Source organism: Cetorhinus maximus, chromosome 4, assembly GCF_964194155.1.
Source record: "Cetorhinus maximus chromosome 4, sCetMax3.hap1.1, whole genome shotgun sequence".
NCBI classification, from domain to species: Eukaryota; Metazoa; Chordata; class Chondrichthyes; order Lamniformes; family Cetorhinidae; genus Cetorhinus; species Cetorhinus maximus.
In genome coordinates this window covers 73,200,929-73,219,781 of record NC_135882.1, presented here as the reverse complement: position 1 = coordinate 73,219,781, position 18,853 = coordinate 73,200,929, and the positions used below count along the sequence as shown (strand labels likewise).

At 40.4% G+C, this 18,853-nt stretch overlaps 2 protein-coding genes across 2 annotated transcripts in view; one reads left to right on the top strand and one right to left on the bottom strand.

Moving 5' to 3' along the window:
* Positions 1-1,968: 1,968 nt before the first annotated feature.
* Positions 1,969-14,595, bottom strand: rpl7 (ribosomal protein L7). Its single transcript, XM_078540326.1, has 7 exons — positions 14,471-14,595; positions 13,843-13,945; positions 11,975-12,141; positions 11,692-11,829; positions 9,247-9,356; positions 3,840-4,050; positions 1,969-2,028 (listed from the first exon to the last, which is right to left on the bottom strand). The coding sequence occupies exons 1-6, from the start codon at positions 14,521-14,523 to the stop codon at positions 3,842-3,844; spliced, it is 780 nt and encodes a 259-aa protein (XP_078396452.1). The 5' UTR covers positions 14,524-14,595; the 3' UTR covers positions 1,969-2,028; positions 3,840-3,841.
* Positions 14,596-14,771: 176 nt separating this feature from the next.
* The window catches only part of LOC144679692 (retinol dehydrogenase 10-like), a 93,973-nt gene continuing 89,891 nt past the window's right edge, over positions 14,772-18,853 (top strand). The window contains exon 1 of the mRNA XM_078540325.1: positions 14,772-15,364. Within this exon, the coding sequence (XP_078396451.1) occupies positions 14,915-15,364 (450 nt within the window). The 5' untranslated portion in view covers positions 14,772-14,914. The remainder of the gene's footprint in view (positions 15,365-18,853) is intronic.

Below are 18,853 nucleotides of genomic sequence, written 5' to 3'. Positions count from 1 at the left end.
AATGAACCTCAGAGCATCTGCTATTTCCTCCTGGCTTCCTTTAACAACCTGGGATACAATCCATCTGGCCCTGGTGATTTATCCACCTTCAAGTATACCAGTCATTCCAGTACTACTTCTCATTACGCTCATTGTATCTAATATTTCACACTCCTCCTCAACTAGATTGTCTACTTCATCCCTCTCCTTAGTGAAGACAGAGACAAAGTCCTCATCAAGAACCCTTCCCACATCTTCAGCATCAAAGCACAAGTTACCATGTACATCTTTGATAGGCTCTACCTTTTCATTCATTATTCTCCTGTTCAATGTACTGGTAAAACAACTTTGGGTTTTCTTGATTTTACCTTAAATATTTTTTCTTGTCCTCTCTTTGCTTTCCTTTTTACTTTGCCCCTGTACTGTTTTCTACAGTATTACACTTTCTATGATTATCATAGGCTTTCTTTTTCTGCTTTCCTTCTTTGTATGCTCACTGTGGGGTGGGGCATCCTATCTGCAGGGCAGCCTTTGGCTGCTCCTCCACCCAGACAAACAAGCAGGGGTAGCCTCTAGGCCTGCCTGGTGAGCTGGCCACCCAATGTTTCAAATGCCTACCAGCATCCAGGCACCTAAACTGGCCCCTACTGACTGGAGGAACCTTTTGGCCTCAATTAGGCTCTTAATGAGCCTGATTGGATACCCACCACATGTGGCTGAGTAGCCCTGCCAGCCCCAATCACGCCTCTGCAAAAATGGCTCAGAGACAGGATAGAGTAAGGGAACCAGCGCACCAGCTGAAGGGCTATTTTCGACCTCCCACCTACCTCTGATCCCGGCCCCAGTGACGGGTCTGCTTTGGTTTTCACATTCCAATCCAATTTAAGGATTGAATTAAAAAGTATATGTGAAGTTCATTTATTCTTAAAAAGAGGTCACATTAAAAATACCAGGCTCATATCGTGGAAAAAAGTGTGCAGCCATGCAAAGGAAAACTAGATCAAGAAAATGTATTCTTAAAAAATCAGAATAGCCATCACAAAGTGACTTTAGCACAACTTTCTCTGCGATGTTTTGGGGAGAAAACAAAACATTGTTCATGTCTAGCTTTGAGCAAACCCTTCAGTGTTTTAGAAACAGTATTAGAGTCCTCTACTTAAGTCAAATCCATCTTTAGCATCCCATTAGAGCTTTACGTCTGCTACAGCAACAATTCAGGTCCATTTGGGAGGTCTATTTGGTCACCCATCAAGAATTTCAAAATAAATTGTTTGGCAATTATAATTGATGAGGTAATTGTTACTTTCCTCTTCAGAGTTCAGTAAAATCCAAAACATCTTTACATGGACCAATATGTTGCCAAACATCCCCAATACACACAACACAGGGATCCAATGCTCACTTTACAACAAATAAAATGCTGGGTCACCCATTGTTGGAATAATGCAATTTTGTATAAATTAGGCAAGGCAAATCTCAACAAGTCAAGGAAAGCACTTTAGCAAGATTCTTCGACACAAGTAATTAATTTTGAGGAACGACATTATTAAGTATGGTCATAGTCTCCACTCACATCAAATGCAAATTAGCCTTTTAACTACTACAAACCAATAAACAGGCTGAAAATGCATTCTGCATTTTAAGATATTAATATAAAATTGTTGAGTTGACTTCAAATCAATAAACAGGCTGAAAAGCAGAAAAAATGTTCTTCATTTCAAGATATTAACATAAAATTATTGAGTTGTATAATTAAGGAGTACCGGTGAAGTATTGATTTAAATTTAGAAATGGGGGTTAAATCTTATTTTCCCTCATGAATTTACAAGTGTATTCTTGCAAAATTTTCCTGTGCCAATTCCAAAATCATAGGCTTTCCACTTTCATTCCCCATACTTTCAACATGAGAACATGAGTTTGGTAGTTAGATGGCATGCCTCTCAATTTAAAATTCTACTGTACTTGCAAACAAGAGTCCTGGACAAAAAATTGCGTAAATAATTCCTTTATTTAACAGAACATGGTGGAAATTTCACATCTGTGGTTTACCTAGAAGAGAAAAAAAACTTTTAAGCAGTAGAAAAAAAATTACAAACTTAGTGACAGTATTTCCTGGGCTTTGGGCAGAAAGTGGACTACACTGCATCTGGCAAAGATCTAGAAATCCCTTTTGTCAGAAACAGTTAGCAGTCAACATTAGTGACATGAATAATTTGTTCAAAAATTACACACCCATGCTTCTTCTTTATTCCCTTCTCTTCCTCCAAAGACTCCCCAACTTCCTTTTACAATGACAGGGATAACTAGAACAAGCTGCCTTTGCCCTTTGGGGTGCCATTAAATCTCAAACATTTTCCCCACCCCTATCCTATAAAACAAATGTTTGTTTCATGCTTCATTCTAAATTGTATGAACACATTGCAATGTCTCCTCTACTACAACTGTAAACGTGTTACTCCTTAATATGCAATACTAGTGTTTCTTTGTTGTCATATATGCTTAAGTTTTCTTGGGTATTATGAAATCCTTGTGTTAAAAAACTTCAGAATGTTAATAGCTTGAGTGGTATAGACACTGATGTTATATTTAAAATGATGAACTCCACCCAGACAAAAACTGCATAGCAATAATAAAATTGGACACAAATTCCTGATCAACCAAATCAAAGTTACTTCAGTTCAGTTTAGCTATAAAAAAAACAATGTTAGTATATTATTCTAATCACTAGCCCATACGCCTCAGCTGCGCAAAACATTTTGCTGCCAACCAAGTTAGTTATACATTTTTGTACCAGATGGCCTCTTGTCATGCAATTGGACCAGAACACACTTATTACTGTGTGGCTTTGGAAATTGCAGAATATGCTTTACATTACCAGCATCTCTGGCCAAGCAAGGATTGAAAATTGTTAGTGGAGGAACAGTTGTAAAGGTAGCTTTCAATTAGGTGGGGCTCTCAATTCCCCTTTAGACTCATCAATAACCACCCACCTTAGAAAATATTATGTGGCCACTTGTATAAGAGTTTCTCCCCAGTCCCCAAACTAACTGAAAAGAACACATTATAAACTAGCACCAGACTCAACCAAGTCAGTTATAATTGCAGCCAGATGCAGAATAATCCTTTCCCATACTCTGCCCCAGCAACCTCACAGCTATTCCCAGAGCTTTGGATATGATATACTAATCTAATATACTACTTAGACCCCACCTGCCCCAGCAAGTTTTGCTTTCACAATCCATTCATCTAATCACAAAATCAGCATTTGTTTTGTGAATATTTAAAATTTAAACTCAATAGTACATTTGTTCAGCTTTCAACATATTTCATTCAGCCCCTGAACATTATGATCAAACCTTTTAGGACATAGCTATAGGTGCTCAGAGGTGCTGTTCAGACATCTCCAGAAAATACTGATTAGGCTTTCAATTTACAATCTAAAATCTGCACATGTGCAATACCACAATTCCTGGTGTTTATCTTTTCAATAAATTACATTTATAGAACTCAAATATTTAGTTGGTTACATTTTATTAAAATCTTTTATTTGCAATTAGATGTCAACGTGAAAGAGAATTGCAACAAGGATAAGAAATTTCATGTTGCTTTATTCACACACTTAATTTGCTACCAAAGATAAATCACTCTTTCAAAAAATGGTATATGAAATTCCAGAAAGCTTCCCCAGCACTCAGTTACTTAGTACTTATTCACATCAAGTTCTGTGATCAAAATAATGTGAGCATTATTATGTCCATGATTAAATTCACTAAGTGCAAGAGATGTTTCAATATGAATTGCAACACTTCTACTCCCAGTCACAAAGACCCTCTCAAAAAAAGCATAAATGAGCAGCTTACCTTTAGTTCATAGTTCTGATCATTCTGTTGATTTGGTCTTCTCTGTTACCAGCATCACCACCCTCAACAAAGTGTGTTGTCTTTTTGTTCATGCCACCACGTGGCGAGGATAGCTTGAAGGGCCACAAGTAATTGTTGGCCATTTTGAAGTTCTTGCCAACAGTGTAGATCTCATGGATCAGATCTTCAATACAAATTATGCCATATTTTCCTGAAATATAAATAAATGGATCATTCACAATAATTTGCTTTCATATGTTATCTGGAAATGTTTCATAAGTGCATCATTAAAAGAGGAAACTGTACTAGAGGGACCCTCCTGTCTGCCTTCTATACTGGTTCAGGTCATGCAATAATGCAGAAGCAGGCTGACTAGCCTCTTGGCCACAAGAATGGGGAAAATGGATTGCAAACCTTATAACAGAGGAGATCAGTATAAAACTAGTGGGTGGTTCGCACTGCTGCTTCATAGCTCCAGGGATCCGGGTTCGATTCTGACCTCGGGTGTCTGTCTGCGTGGAGCTTGCATGTTCTCCCAGTGTCCAGTTTCCTCCCACCGTCCAAAGACGTGCTGGTTAGGTGGTTTGGCTACAGTTAAATTTCCCCTTAGTGTGTGTGCATGAGTGTGTGCCATGTGATGGACTGGCGTCTCATCCTGGGTGTACCCTGCCTAGAGCCCATTGCCTGTCGGGATAAGCTCCGACTCCATGCAACCCTGGATTGAATAAAGCAATTCTGGAAAAGTGAGTGAGCAAGTGTTTAAAACCAGGATATCCTTTCCAACCTGGAAGAGGAGAAACCCATCATCTCGTTTGCTCAACATTAACTTTGCATACTTGTACATTTGTTTGTACTTCTTATGGTAACCCTCAATTCTTGTTTATTTTAGATAAATAGCGGGAAGAAAAAAATAGGAACACTTCTTTGCTTAAAACGTAATAAATACACATGGTTTATTAAAATTGTGATTCTGTTTACATTATGCTCCACTTTAGGATCAAATATATCCATTATAATAATCCATCTCTGCCTCCCACCCCCTCAAAATAAAGTGGAACAAAAAAAATGCAGATTGGGTGATTGCTTTTTGGAACACCTCCATTCACTCTGCAAGCATGACCCAAAGCTTCCAGGTCACCTATAATTTTAATTCTCCATGTTTCTCTCACATGGACCTCCATGTCCTTGGCCTCCTGCAGTATTCCAATGAAACTCAAGATAACCTTGAGGAACAAAAACAGGTTCCTCATCTTTCAATTAGGCACTCTACGGTCTTCTGGAGAACAATTCCAAACTGTAATCCCTGCACTAATTGTTGCCCTTCTGCTTTGCAGGTTTCAGTTTGTCTTTTGCGTTTTTGCTTTTGCACTGTATCTGTTCATCATTCTATCATTCACACCTCCTACAGACACATTTTTTGTTTCTTTACTCGTCTCATTACCACCCACTTTGGCCCTGCACCACCAACTCTTTTTATCCTGTAATCTCTCCTGTCTTCCACAGGCGTCCCTTTGTGTTCTTTTTCACTTCCTGAAAACCTATTACATCCCTATTACAAAAGTAAGCAAGTCTTGCTGCAACTGTACAGCGCGTTGGCAAGACCACATCTAGAGTACTGTGTACAGTTTCAGTCTCCTTCCTTAAGGAAGGATATAATTTTATTGTATGCAGTTCAGAGAAAGTTCACTAGGCTGATTCCTGGAATGGTGGAATTGTCTTATGAGGAAAAGTTGAGCAGGTTGGGACTATATTCGTTGGAGTTAAGAATGAGGGGTGATCTTTTTGAAACATACAAGGTGCTGAAGGGGCTTGACAGGGTAGATGCTGAAAGGACACTTCTCCATGTGAGGGGATCTAGAACCAGAAGGCACGGTTTAAAAATAAGGGTTGTACCACTCAAAGCGGAGATGAGGAAGAATTTCTTCTCTCAGTGTCATGAGTCTTTGGAATTCTCTTCAACAGAGCAGTGAAGGCTGGGTCAATGAATATTTTCAGATTTTTGATCTACAAGGGAGTCAAGCGTCATGGGCGGCAAGCAGGAAAGTGGAGTTAAAACCATCATCAGGTCAGCCATGGTCTTATTGAAAATCTTAAATAAAGGTGGACTTGGTGTCCAAGAACTGCACAAAGTAATATTTTTTAGCAACTTCAATGCCTGGAAATGGATGTTCAACTGAAATGTTAGCCTGTCTTTAACAGATGTTGACAGAGCTGTTTTTCTTTTTTTTCCTACAATATGCATGTGTTGTAACAGAGGTAGTTGGTGCTTTGAGGCAAGACTTGTCTGTACCATTACCCTAGGAACTGACAACCTGTTGATTGAGGATGACAATCTTCTGCCAGAGTGAGTCGCTCCCAGAGACAAAAATCCAACCAGCACATGAAGCAGACAACCTGCTGGGAGGTTCGCTCTCCACAGCCTCCTCTAATAAAAGAGCCATGGGCATGGTAATTGACTTCAGGTTGCTACCTTAAACTAGTTAGAAAATGAACCTTTCTCCCACACAATTACCACTCAACACGACGATTGTAGTGGGCTGCCCTGCTTCTTTACTTAACTTCTAAGACCATTAATGAATTCTCACTGATCCCATTCCACATTGATTTTTGTCCCTTTGCTGCTGCCTTGGGCTGTTCATTTACTACCTGACAACTCAGGCGAGATAATCAATAAATTAATACCATCTCCTGCCAATACAAGATGGCCACCAATACCTATCTGCACACGTGCACTTATCAGCACATGTGCAGAATCCAATGGCATCATTTGCAGGAGACACAAATCCACCCTCATAAACGATGACAGCTTCTATTCAACAGTCTCCAAACATTTAATAATGTATCTTAATTGATTGCCCACGTATCCCCAAAATAATTTGTACCACAAAAAAAAATGCAGCCAGGTGCACCATCTCTCCGAACTAATTAAACGACTGGTCTGAAATTTCAAACATTTCCACACTTCCTGAGCCCCTCGGAGGGTGGGCACTCAGGGCGAGGCCATTTCCCTGCCCTGTCTCTCCTGCTTTCTCGCTCTCTCTCTCCACCACCACCATTTCCTTTGATATTTCATCTTTAATAAATTTCTAAAAAGACACCAACATGATGTGTCATTTTAATTGGGGGTGAATGGAGTGGGTCCCATTTGCCACTTGCTCTCTACAGCTCTGAGAGGTTTGGGGAGTGGTGTGGATGGAGGGGATTCTTAAAAGTGTTAACATGATGCTGCCAGCATTGCAATATTTGCAAATCCAGGGCCAGTGATGACCTCACATACACCCTGCTCCACAATGCCCCCTATAAAAATGGTGGCCACACATGCACAGCACTGGCAGCAAATGCAGCCATAAATTAGTTTATATAGCATGTTGATAACATTGATTCCCAGGGTCGCTAGTTTTAGTCAGCAATACATGTGAAGAATCAGTAATAGTCTTTTTGCCACAACTAAGTATGCAGCATGTTACCAGGTGGTTTTACAGTCAATTACATTGAGCTCATTAATATACTCCTTTAGAAGATCCACTAAGGGCAACTTGTAAAAGGAAGTAAAATTGCTCCTGGACGTCTAGGCTCAACTATTCCAACATACTCCTGGCTAGTCTCTCACTTGCTGTCTGGGCCTTTACTCCAAGTCCGGGTCATCCATCACCTCTGTGCATGCTGTCCTATAATGGCTCCCTGGTCAAGATAGATTTTTAAATTCTCATTCTTGTTTCAAATCTCTTCCATGGCCTCACCCCTCCTCGCCTCTAATCTCCTCCAGCACACCCATAATTCTCAGAGATAAAGGAGCACGTCTGATTCTGGCCTCTTGAAAATCCCTGATTTTAGTTGCTTCACCACTAGTGGCCATGCATTCAGCTGCCTAGCTCGAATTCCTTTCCTAGACCTCTGACTCTGCACCTTTATTTCCTCCTTTAGAACCTAACTCTTCAATCAAGCTTTTGGCCATCAGCCATATCACCTTATGCGGCTCAATGTCTAATTTTGCTTTGCAAGGCTGTGAAGCACCTAAGAACATTATAGTTATTATGTTAAAGCACTATATAAAAGTAATTATGATGTTCTGATGACTTTAATGTGGAAATATAGCGAACCGTTTGGCTATCACAATCAAGTCAAAGGTAAAGGTCTGGCCTACTCACATATTATAAGGTTTCATGAGGTCAACTTTACATCAAATATTGCTTACTGGCATTCATTCATAATGAATAAGAGGACCATTTTGGGCTCGAGGGGCTGAATGGCCTACTCCGGCTCCCAATTCATGTTTGCATAACATTACCCAATTCCCAGAATATTTAAATCAATTGACGTTAGGAGACTGATGAATAAAATATGCAACAGCAATGCCAACAGATAATAATAACCCTTCTTCAGGGTCATACTGACTCAAAATGTTAACTCTGTTTCTCTCTCCACAGATGATGTCAGGCCTGAGTTTTTCCAACATTTTGCTTTTATTTCAGAATTCCAGCATCCGCAGTATTTTGCTTTTATCCAAGGAATAAAAGTACATGCTGATGGGTTTAATGAAGGTCAAGAGGAAGTTCACATGGAAGCATAAAGGAAAACTTGCCTTTATTTAGTGTCTTTCAGGGCTATCGGGCATCCTAAAGCACTTTGAAGTGTAGTCACTGTTGTAACATAGTAAATGTGGCAGCAAATTTGCACACAGCAAACAGCAATATGATAATGATCAGATAATCTGTTTCTGTAATGTTGATTGGAGGATTGATTGGCCAAAACACCAAGATAATTCCCATGCTCTTCTTGAAACAATGCAATGGGATCTTTAACATTCACCTCGGAGAATAGACAGGACCTTAGTTTAAGATCTCATCTGAAAAAGGCATCTCCAACAGTCCCTCAGTACTGCACTATAGTGTCAGCACACTGCTGGAGTGAGACTTGAACCCACAATCTTCTCACTCAGAGAAGAGATGCTATCAACTGAGCCAAGGCTGACAGACCTGCTGGAAAATGGCTTGCTTTGGTGCTTTAAATTCTATGCAAACCTTCACTCAATAGTCAGAAAAGAATATCTCAAGAGTCCAACAGTCCACATAGTAGTCTGGATAAGAAACACATTAGGGATACTAGCTTGCAGAGTAGTATTGTAAATTGACTCATTTCTGTCCCTTTGAAACACATCATTGGCATAAAAAGGATCAAGAAATAGCCAAGTGGAACCAATCTAAACTTCCAATAGCACTTCTGAAGGCTTGTGTATAAAAATCCTCTAACTACCTACTTGGTTGGGGAAATCATAAGTTAGTGTAGTAGTAAGAATATCAGAGAAGGTGAAGCACTATAATGAAAAAAACAATTGCACAATTTGTAAAATTCTAACATACACATTTATCAAAGTATTCCAGTACCAACTAAATAAAAATAACCTTACCGAGCTGCTTTTCAATCAATGCATTGTCAGTGAGAGCAATGCGCTGATGTTTGATCTTGCCAAAGCCACGTTTGTAGATCAATTCACGCACAGACTTTAGATTTGGATATCTAGGAAATTAATACAAGGAATAACGTTTGTTTAAAAATGTCACCATCCCATGACATACCATTTCCTGGTTAAACTCCCAGTGCACATATTAATAAATCTCCAAAGGACAAATGGTTTCAACCAATATAAATGTAGTTCTGTATCTACTTAAATGACATATTTAGACCCTTGCTATGACAAATCAACCAACACCCCTTGTTTATTTTGAAAGCAATGTTTAACCAGCGAGGCTGAAATATTCTCATCACAAGAAGTCTTTTTAAATTCATTCAAGGGATGTGGGTGTCGCTGGCTTGGCCAACATTTATTGTCCATCCCTAATTTCTCTTCAAAAGAGGTGGTGAGCTGACTTCATGAACCACTGCAGTCCATGTGGTGTAGGTATACCCACAGTGCTGTTTGGGAGTGAGCTCCAGGATTTTAACCCAGTGACAGTGAAGGAACAACAATATTGCTGGAGCTCCACTCATCCAGGCAAGTGGAGAGTATCCCATCACACTCCATATGACTTGTGCCTAGTGTGGAAAGGCTTTGAGGAGTCAGGAGGCGAGTTATTCACCACAGGATTCTGAGCCTCTGACCTGCTCTTGTAGTCACAAAATTTATATGGCTAGTCCAGTTCAGTTTCTGGTCAATGGTAACCCACAGGATGTTGACAGTGGGGGATTCAGCGATGGTAATGCCACTGTATATCAAGAAGTGATGGTTAGATTCTCCCTTGTTGGAGATGGTCATTGTCTGGCACTCGTGTGGCATGAATTTTACTTGCCACTTGTCAGCCCAAGCCTGGATATTGTCCAGGTGTTGCTGCATTCGGACACGGACTGCTTCAATGTCTGAGGAGTTGCGAACAGTGCTGAACATTGTGCAATCATCAGCCAACATCTCCACTTCTAACTTTATGATGGAAGGAAGGTCATTGATGAAACAGCTGAAGATGGTTGGGCTTAGAACACTACCCTGAAGAATTCCTGCAGTGATGTCCTGGAACTGAGATGATTGACCTCCAACAACTACAACCATCTTCCTTTGGTGCTAGGTATGACTCCAACCAGCAGAATGTTTTCCCCTTGATTCCTATTCCTAAGTACGTATTAATACAGTATTCGCCAACGTATAACTGACAAGCCAACAATCTGACCCAAGCCCAGCAATTCAGTGCTATTTGTGTTTCTATATCTGACTTGATATCACTTAGTACTGATAAGTGAATCATACTGAGCAGAACTTAAACAAAAAAGCAACCAGATGTCCCCCAGTGATTCAGCATGCCACAGATTTTAGCCAGGAAAAGAGAGAAGGTAAAAACAAGAAAAAGAAAAAAGGCAAGTAAGAGCACACACTTTACTATCCTTTTTACAACCTCAGGACATCCAGAACTGCTTCACAGTTAAATTAGGTACTTCTGATGTTTCATGAGTATTGTAATTAAGGGAAAACAAGGTAGTTAATTTGCACAGAGGAAGGTCATATAAACAGCAGTGAGATCAAAGATCAGGTAGGTATCAACTTTGTGATTTTGGCTGAAAAATAATGCATAAGACAACAGGGAATATATCCCTTGTTTGCCAAATAGTGCCACGGTATTTTTGGAATCTACACTAGAGGTAGAATGTCTCAATCAAAAGATCAAAGACCACCCAACAATGCAGCAGTCTCAGTGTAGAATAAAAACCTGAGACTGGACTATGTGTTTGAGTCACAATGGGACTTGAGCACACACACAACCTTCTGCTTCAGAGCCAAGAGTGCTACTGCTGAGCTAAGACTGACACCTATGGCACAAACCAACAGCCTCAGCACATTGGTATGGTGAGAGGAAATAAAACAGCAAGGGTCCCTATTTCTCGAGTGCTGTCCAGTAACCTCCACTGGAAGGGAACTTGTGAAATGTTGGGTGGTGAAATAATCAGACTCTGTTTGATATTAGAAGCCATTAACATCTGAATTTCACCATGGCTTAGTGATAGCCAGATTGCCAAAGTACTAGGGGTGCCTAATAACATGGAACATGAATGTTGTTAATGCCATCAGGAAAGCATTTCATTTTACATATAAAGAATGTGAATTTTGGTCATTATAGAAGACTAGAAATTTTTCCGATGGAAGTGATCAAAAACAGAAACTTCGGGGGGAAAAAAGGAGATAAGTGTTGTCATTTGCAGGCTGCAATCGCCGCATAGGTCTGCTTGAGGTTTGGTATAATAAATCACTAACTGCATCCATTCAGAAAATATCATACCTGGTTTCACACTGACAGCATATTATATTTCACCTTTATACCAAAAGAATACAGTTTCACTTTTGATAATTGCTTGTTTTCTAATCACATACCCCCATGCAATGTATGGCTCTGCAATACGGAGCATGTTGATCGAAGCTTTGTTCAGTTTCACAAACACTCCATTGAAGATCTGACGCAGTCGTAGGAGCTGAAGCACTTTACGGACTTTAGGGCTTACACCATTGATGCTGTGAAGCCAAGGACAGAAATTAGCAAGATAAAGGGACATTTTATTTTAAAAGTAGTTGTTTATTTGCTATCAATTTGTAATGGCTTGAAAAAATTAGATAAACCTATTTTTAAATTGACAAATAAGTATGCATTAACACTTACCCCCTAATACGGATCACAAAAGCTAGCCTGGGTTCAGCAGGGACATAGTAATTATTAGCTTTGCGTGCCATTCTGGCAAGGCGGATCTCGCGTCTGTATATTTGCTTGTACTCCTTGTGGTAACACTCAGCCCTCTTGTAGATTAGTTTTCTCGTCACTCTTCTTAACTTTTTTAAAAAAAGCATACTTTTGATCAAAATGTTCTAAATATACATGGCGTACATTGTACTCCATATTAGTATAAAATAATCAAATTGATCACGTTATATAAAATTTTCTTCATCCCTCCACCCCCAGAAGTAACCTTCCAAAAAAAATAGACTGAAAGTACTGAAGGCACCCATATACAAACAGTGCTACTTCACATTATCATCATTTTCCAGCCATATAAACTAAGACATGCAAAGTGTCCAAAAATCTTAACTATTCTTTCGTGGGATGAGGGCATCACTGGCAAGGCCAGCATTTGTTGCCCATCCCCAATTGCCCCCAATTTTATAATAGATGTCAATTCAAAGAACCAGACTAATAATATTAAAGACATTGAAAACCCTTTTGCTGTATCGACTGTATTGTGAGTGGCTTGCTTGGCCATTTCAGAGGGCAGTTAAGAGTCAACCACACAGCTGTGGGCCTGGGGTCATATGTAGTCCAGACTGGGTGAGAACGGCAATTTCCTTTCCTCAAGGACGTTAGTTTGCTTTTACAACAACGATGATTGTTATCATGGTCACCATCATTGAAACAAGCTTTATATATTCCAGATTTTATCAACAGAATTTAAATTCCAACAGCTGCCAGTGTGGGATTTGAACCGGTGTCTCCAGAGCATTCACCTGGGCCTCTGGATTACTAGCCTGGTGACATTATCATCACACCACCATCTCACCATAATTGCAGTCATCATCATTTACTACACAACTGAAGTTTTGTCAATCTTTAAATTTACTTGTGACAAGTAACATGATCAACTCTTTGCAGAGCATGAACTTACCATATAGCAGAATTCAAATAATATTTACAATGTCACATTAGTCTCATGATTAGGAAGAGAGAAAAAAGACGCATGTGTATAGCACCGTTCCAGGAAACCAGTCATCTCAAATGCAGCCTACATGAAATGCAGTCACCATTGTTAATGTAAGAAACTCAGCAGCCAATTTGAGCACAAGCTCCTACAAACAATGTGATAAAGACCAGATCATTTGTTTTTATGATGTGATTGAGGGTTCAATATTGGCCAGAAATCTAGGGATAACTCCCCAGTTCTTCAAAGTAGTGTCAAGGGACTTTTGATGTCCACCTGAGGTGGTAGACAGAGCCTCGGTTTAACATCTCATCCAAAGGATGGCACCCTCCAATTAATGCTGCATTCTATCAGCCTTAAGTTCTGTGCTGAAATCCAGATGGAAATTGAACCCAGAACCTCCTGAATCAGAGGCAATAGTGCTACCAACATGAGCCATAGATGACTTTAGAGGCACTAAAATTATTCTGTAATTGAGCAATTCACCAATTGCCTTGTTTACAAAGCATAACAACTGCTGTCAAAATTAACCCTCTACAAGGATGCAATCCCCGGATCCCTAGTTTTTGTACCATGTATAATTTATCATGAATAGACAGCCCTTTTCACTAATATACTACATTGGGAAACAGGTGAATTCAAGATGAAAATTATGAAAGACCACAGAAAATACTACCAAGTTTATGGTTAGGAATGCTTAGAGTCTTTGACTGTTAAGTACATAGGCATAAATATTTCCACGATTATTAGTGTAACTTATAACTTATAACGTCACAATTTTATTAAACATGCATGATTGAAGTACAGCTATAGTCCGATAGGTCGAAATGTCTCAACAAACCTTCTTTTCTACCAACAAACGCTTAATGCGCTTGGCCTTCATGAGTGCAAACGCCTGGCGCTTTTTCAAAAGGCTTTCAGGGACAGATGGCACCTTCTTCTCTCTGGTTAAAAAGGAAACAGATGGAGGTGGTGAGGTTATTTTACCATAAATTAATACTCTCAATACTGTCATCTCTGCGCCCTTGATTTGATGCAGATGTTAAACAATGTGCACACACCCTGATACAGCAATAGCTGTTTTCTTATTATGTCTGGTAGGCCACAGCCTAACCGTGAAGACGCTAAACAAATATCTGTAGCTAATATACCCACTAGTACAAAAGATGCTTCAAAAAAAAAGAAAAAAAACTATATCTAAAATCTTGGTTAGTTAATCGGATCAATCAAGAGCCTTTACAATAAAACAATAAGTAAAAGCTTGAACCGGGCACAATGTAACCCGAGTGCACAGAAGGGTTCGGGACTGGACAAGCACATCATCACGCCATGTCCAAACCATTAAACTTTAAAAAGCGTATAATACACGGCTGGCTCATCACACGAGAATATCCCATAGGTAAATAGCGTTCACAACTGAAATTTAACTACGGATGGATTCGGATTAATACGCTTCACTCGACACTCACTTTGCGTCCGCCATTATCACCACAGCCTGGGAGAGGAAAAGGGAGCAACGCATGCGCGGAGGACCTTTAAAGCCTGCCTTTGGCCTCTGTCCCTATTGCTGCCTGAGCCGATACAACAACAGGGTTTTCAATGTCTTTAATAATATTAGTCTGGTTTTTTGAATTGACATCTGTTATAAAACAAATGAGGAAAAATATCACACGATCGTTGCAGTCAGGGGTGGCAGCACAGAAGTAGCCCGGGTTTGCGGGGTCCTTGGCCGCGGGGAGGGCCGTGCAGGTTCCTTATTTAAAGGGTGACGCGGATTGAAGATGATCAGAGTCAGGAGGAGGCGGCAGTGTCTGGACATAAAGTCGACACCAGGGGAGCTGCAGCATTTAATCATCTACACTCACTGCCCGGTCCTTGCTTGAACGGCTGGCCTTTTACTTCCGACGCCAGCCATGAATATCGTCGCAGAGTTTTTCGTTGTCACTTTCAAAGTGCTTTGGGCTTTCGTGTTGGCCGCGGCGCGATGGCTGATCAAGCCCAAGGAGAAGAGCGTGTGCGATCAGGTGTGCCTGATCACGGGAGCCGGCAGCGGGCTCGGCAGGCTCTTCGCGCTGGAGTTCGCCGAGAGGAAAGCCAGCTTAGTGCTGTGGGACATCAACCAGGAAAGTAACGAAGAGACTGCTGAGAAGGTCCGGCAGCTGGGCGCCCGAGTGTACACTTACACTTGCGACGTGAGTAAAAGGGACAGCGTTTACCGGACGGCCGACTTGGTGAGGAGAGAGATCGGAGATGTGACGGTGCTGGTCAATAACGCAGGTGTGGTGTCCGGGCATCATCTTCTCGAATGTCCGGATGAACTTATCGAGAGGACCATGATGGTCAACTGCCACGCTCACTTTTGGGTGAGTTTGAAAAGCTGAGAAAGTTTATAGTTAATTACTTGGCTGCTGTTGGTAACCTTATCCATCATAATACTATTTTTCCCGTAAACTAAAGTTTGCTGAGTACTTGGCACAAATCTGTCAGAAAAAGTGCATCACTTAAATGTATTTGCCATCATCTGACTTTCATTGTACTTGAAGCTACTCGTGATTCAAGTATATTGAGTTGCGCGACATAAGTTTCATAGTTTTACTGAGATGCGGTGTTGACACACCACAGTACATGGCTATTGAGTGAAAGGCATAAGAAAGAACACTACAAAATACAACTTTACATAGCGGCAATATCCCGCTCGAAATCGCAGTGCCGATGCTAAGTTTTTTTTAAATTGGATATTAATTACTTCAGTATTGATGGTTAATGTGACCTTGTTTCTGCTACGTCTGTGCTCTCGCGCAGGTTTTACTAACTAACCCATGTTGTATTTACTGTACCAAAACACTTTATTTTAATACTGATCTTCGTGATTCATAGCGGTTCCTGGAGATTCGATGATTCCTCTAGTGAGTGGTTTCCGGTCATGAGCTGCTGCCCCTAATATGGGTACTGTAAATTTAACAAGAGCGTTCGCCCCGTAGAAATGATCTTTGGATAATTTATTCCTTGCCGAACAGCCTCCCGTGCTAAGGGGGAACAAACGAAGCGGTGTTCAAACGCAGAAGGCTTAAAGTTTTATAGGTTTATTTGTAAGATCCCGATTGTTGAATTGGATAAAACTATTCTGAATTTAAATCGCAGTTGTTAATGAATACATAACTGCGGATATTACGTTAGCACAACAATTTTCTTATCGATCCAAGCACTGAAATATTTGCACAAAGTAAATAAGTTTTACAGTCAATTTCCACTATTATAAACGCGGGTAATCAATACTCTCTTTAAAGCAACAGGCCTATTGCTAGTTAATGCTGGGAAACCCAACACTTGCTACTTATCAACTTTATTCTACTCTACTTTTTTAACAAAGCATATGCGATTTTTAATGGGGCTAGAATTTGGAAATGATGGTATAGGTTGTGGGAAGAACTTGATCTTCCTCCAGCACGGTTGAAATTTGGATTTCTTGACGTGAATCCAACATCCACTTAATTCTTGAACCATCCGAACTGTTCGATTTCCTACTGGAGCCTTTACTGAGATGATACAGCCTGAGCCTCTGTTAATCGAGATCCGTGGGTAATTTTCATCATGACCTGTATTTGTAATATGCGCAACTTTTAAAAGGAAAACCACTTTGTAAAGTAACCCGCACTTCATTGTAGATTTATTCCAAAATGTGGTGAAGGCTCCTTTTGTATAAAGCATTAGTACATTTCGCAGTTCTCGACAACGGACACAATTATGGACCCCCTAAAGGAACGGAGTTGTGCCGCGTTTTCAAGTACAGTATTTCTGCTTGCGTATATTTTGGGGAGCATGAATCAAAAACTTGCCTTTATTTGGCTCAAGGTAAGTTTTGGGTAAAACGAATTTTCAACGTCGATTATAAAACCGCCTGTTCCCCTCGACACTTCATTCATTAATTAGTCTTGAACGAGATTGGGTTTTCTTGCAACCAAACGCTGATGACCTCTGCTCCAAAGAGTGCAGTTTTTTTATTCGTTCATGGGTTGTGGGAGTCGTTGGCTAGTTGAGTATTGATTGCCCATCCCTACATCACCTTGAGAAGGCGATGGTGAGCTGCTGTCTTGAACCGCTGCAGTCATGTGGTGTTGTACAACCTGTTCGGGAGGGAGCTTGTGGGCTTGAAGGGTGCTGTCTAAGGAGCCTTGGTGAGTTCCTGCGTTGCATCTTGTAGATGGTACCCACTGCTGCTACTGTGTGTCAGTGTGGACTGAGTGAATGCTTATTTGTGGATGGGGTGCTAATCAAGTGGGCTGCTTTATCCTGGATGGTACCAAGCTTGGGTGGTGTTGGAGTTGCACTCATCCAGCCAAGTGGAAAGTATTCCATTACGCTCCTTGTGCCCTGTAGATGGTGGACAGGCTTTGGGGAGTCAGGAGGTGAGATATTTGCTGCAGGATTTCAAGCCTCTGATCCCTGCACTTGTTACCATAGTATTTGTATGGCTAGTCCAGTTCCATTTCTGGTCAATGGTAACCCTCCAGGATGTTGGTAGTGGAGGATTCAGCAATGGTAATGTCATTGAATGTCAAGGGGAGATAGTCATTGCCTGGCACTTGTGTGGTGTGAATGTTATCTAAACTTGGCCTGACTGTCTCGGTCTTGCTGCTTTAATATCTGAGGAGTCGTAAATGGTGTGGAACATTGTGCAAACATCCCCACTTCTAATCATAAAATCACCTTCACTGAACCCTATTAACCTTATTTCTCCTCCCCATGCCCCCATAAATTCTATATCCTGCACAATGTATACTTCCCCATCCAACATGGAAATGTAGTTTAGTGAATTATTAGACCCTTGTGACACAACAAAACTGAAGTAAGTCTGGAGAAGCACAATGGAGCAAAATCAGCTTTGAAAATCCCAGTAGATTGCTCTCGAGGTACAGCATGACCTAATAAACAGTATATACCATGCATAGTGTTTTCTTCTGCCATTCCCCACTGATCAAAGTGTGACAACACTAAATTTCCTTAACTATTAGTATAAGCCTACTTTGTCCCTCTTGCCTGCCATCCCTTGCATTCTGAAGAGCATATACATGTAACCCCATGTTGCAATCTTGCCACTGAAGCAATATGACCCACAACCCAAAGAACTGTAGCATAGGAAAAGAGGTGCCAACATGGAGTGGAGAGAGAGAGCTCCCTTTGCAGCACCCATTAAATTAGGTGGTACTGTGATAATTAGGGCAAAGATGCATCCCAAAAACATTTATACCTCAATAATTAATTGTATATACTTGTATCTAAATATCCATGCAACTACATACTTTGACCATTGAGTGGCACTGCTGCAGTTTTTCTTACACAAACTCAATAACTGTTAAATTTATTTTCTCAAACTAATCTTCATTCTTACTGAAACATCCTTTTTGTATGTTTTTGATTTAATGAAAACAAAAGTCAACTTGGTGCCCTTTTTGTTTTTAAACCATCAATATGACTGCATTTATGGATCAAAAGTGAGGTACAAATAAGCTATAATCTGAATGGGTTTAAGGAGCTAAATGGTCTAGTCTTCTCCCTATATTTTTGGGAGAGATGGAAGAACAGGCAGCTACAGATGGACTGAGGAATTAAGGGGTCAGAAGAAAACAGCTTTGACTAGCAAGCAGATAATGCCCATACATCTGATCTAGTATTTGTAGTAATTTGCAGAAGTGTTTGTAGCTGCAAAGTAATTTGAGCTTCAGTGTACTAACTTGATTAAATCTAAATCTATTTGCAAATTACAGCATCCTGCAACTTTGGACAAACCTCTACAATTATTGTAGAGCAATGCTTTTATTCATGTACTACTTTCAAATTGAACTGCACAGAAA

Coding starts and splice junctions, on each gene's coding strand:
- rpl7 (XM_078540326.1), bottom strand. CDS start 14,523: ATGCGTTGCTCCCTTTTCCTCTCCCAGGCTGTGGTGATAATGGCGGAC. Junction 12,142..13,842: donor GTTTGTTGGTAGAAAAGAAG/GTTTGTTGAGAC, acceptor TTTTTAAAAAAG/TTAAGAAGAGTGACGAGAAA. Junction 4,051..9,246: donor ATTGATTGAAAAGCAGCTCG/GTAAGGTTATTT, acceptor TTTATATTTCAG/GAAAATATGGCATAATTTGT.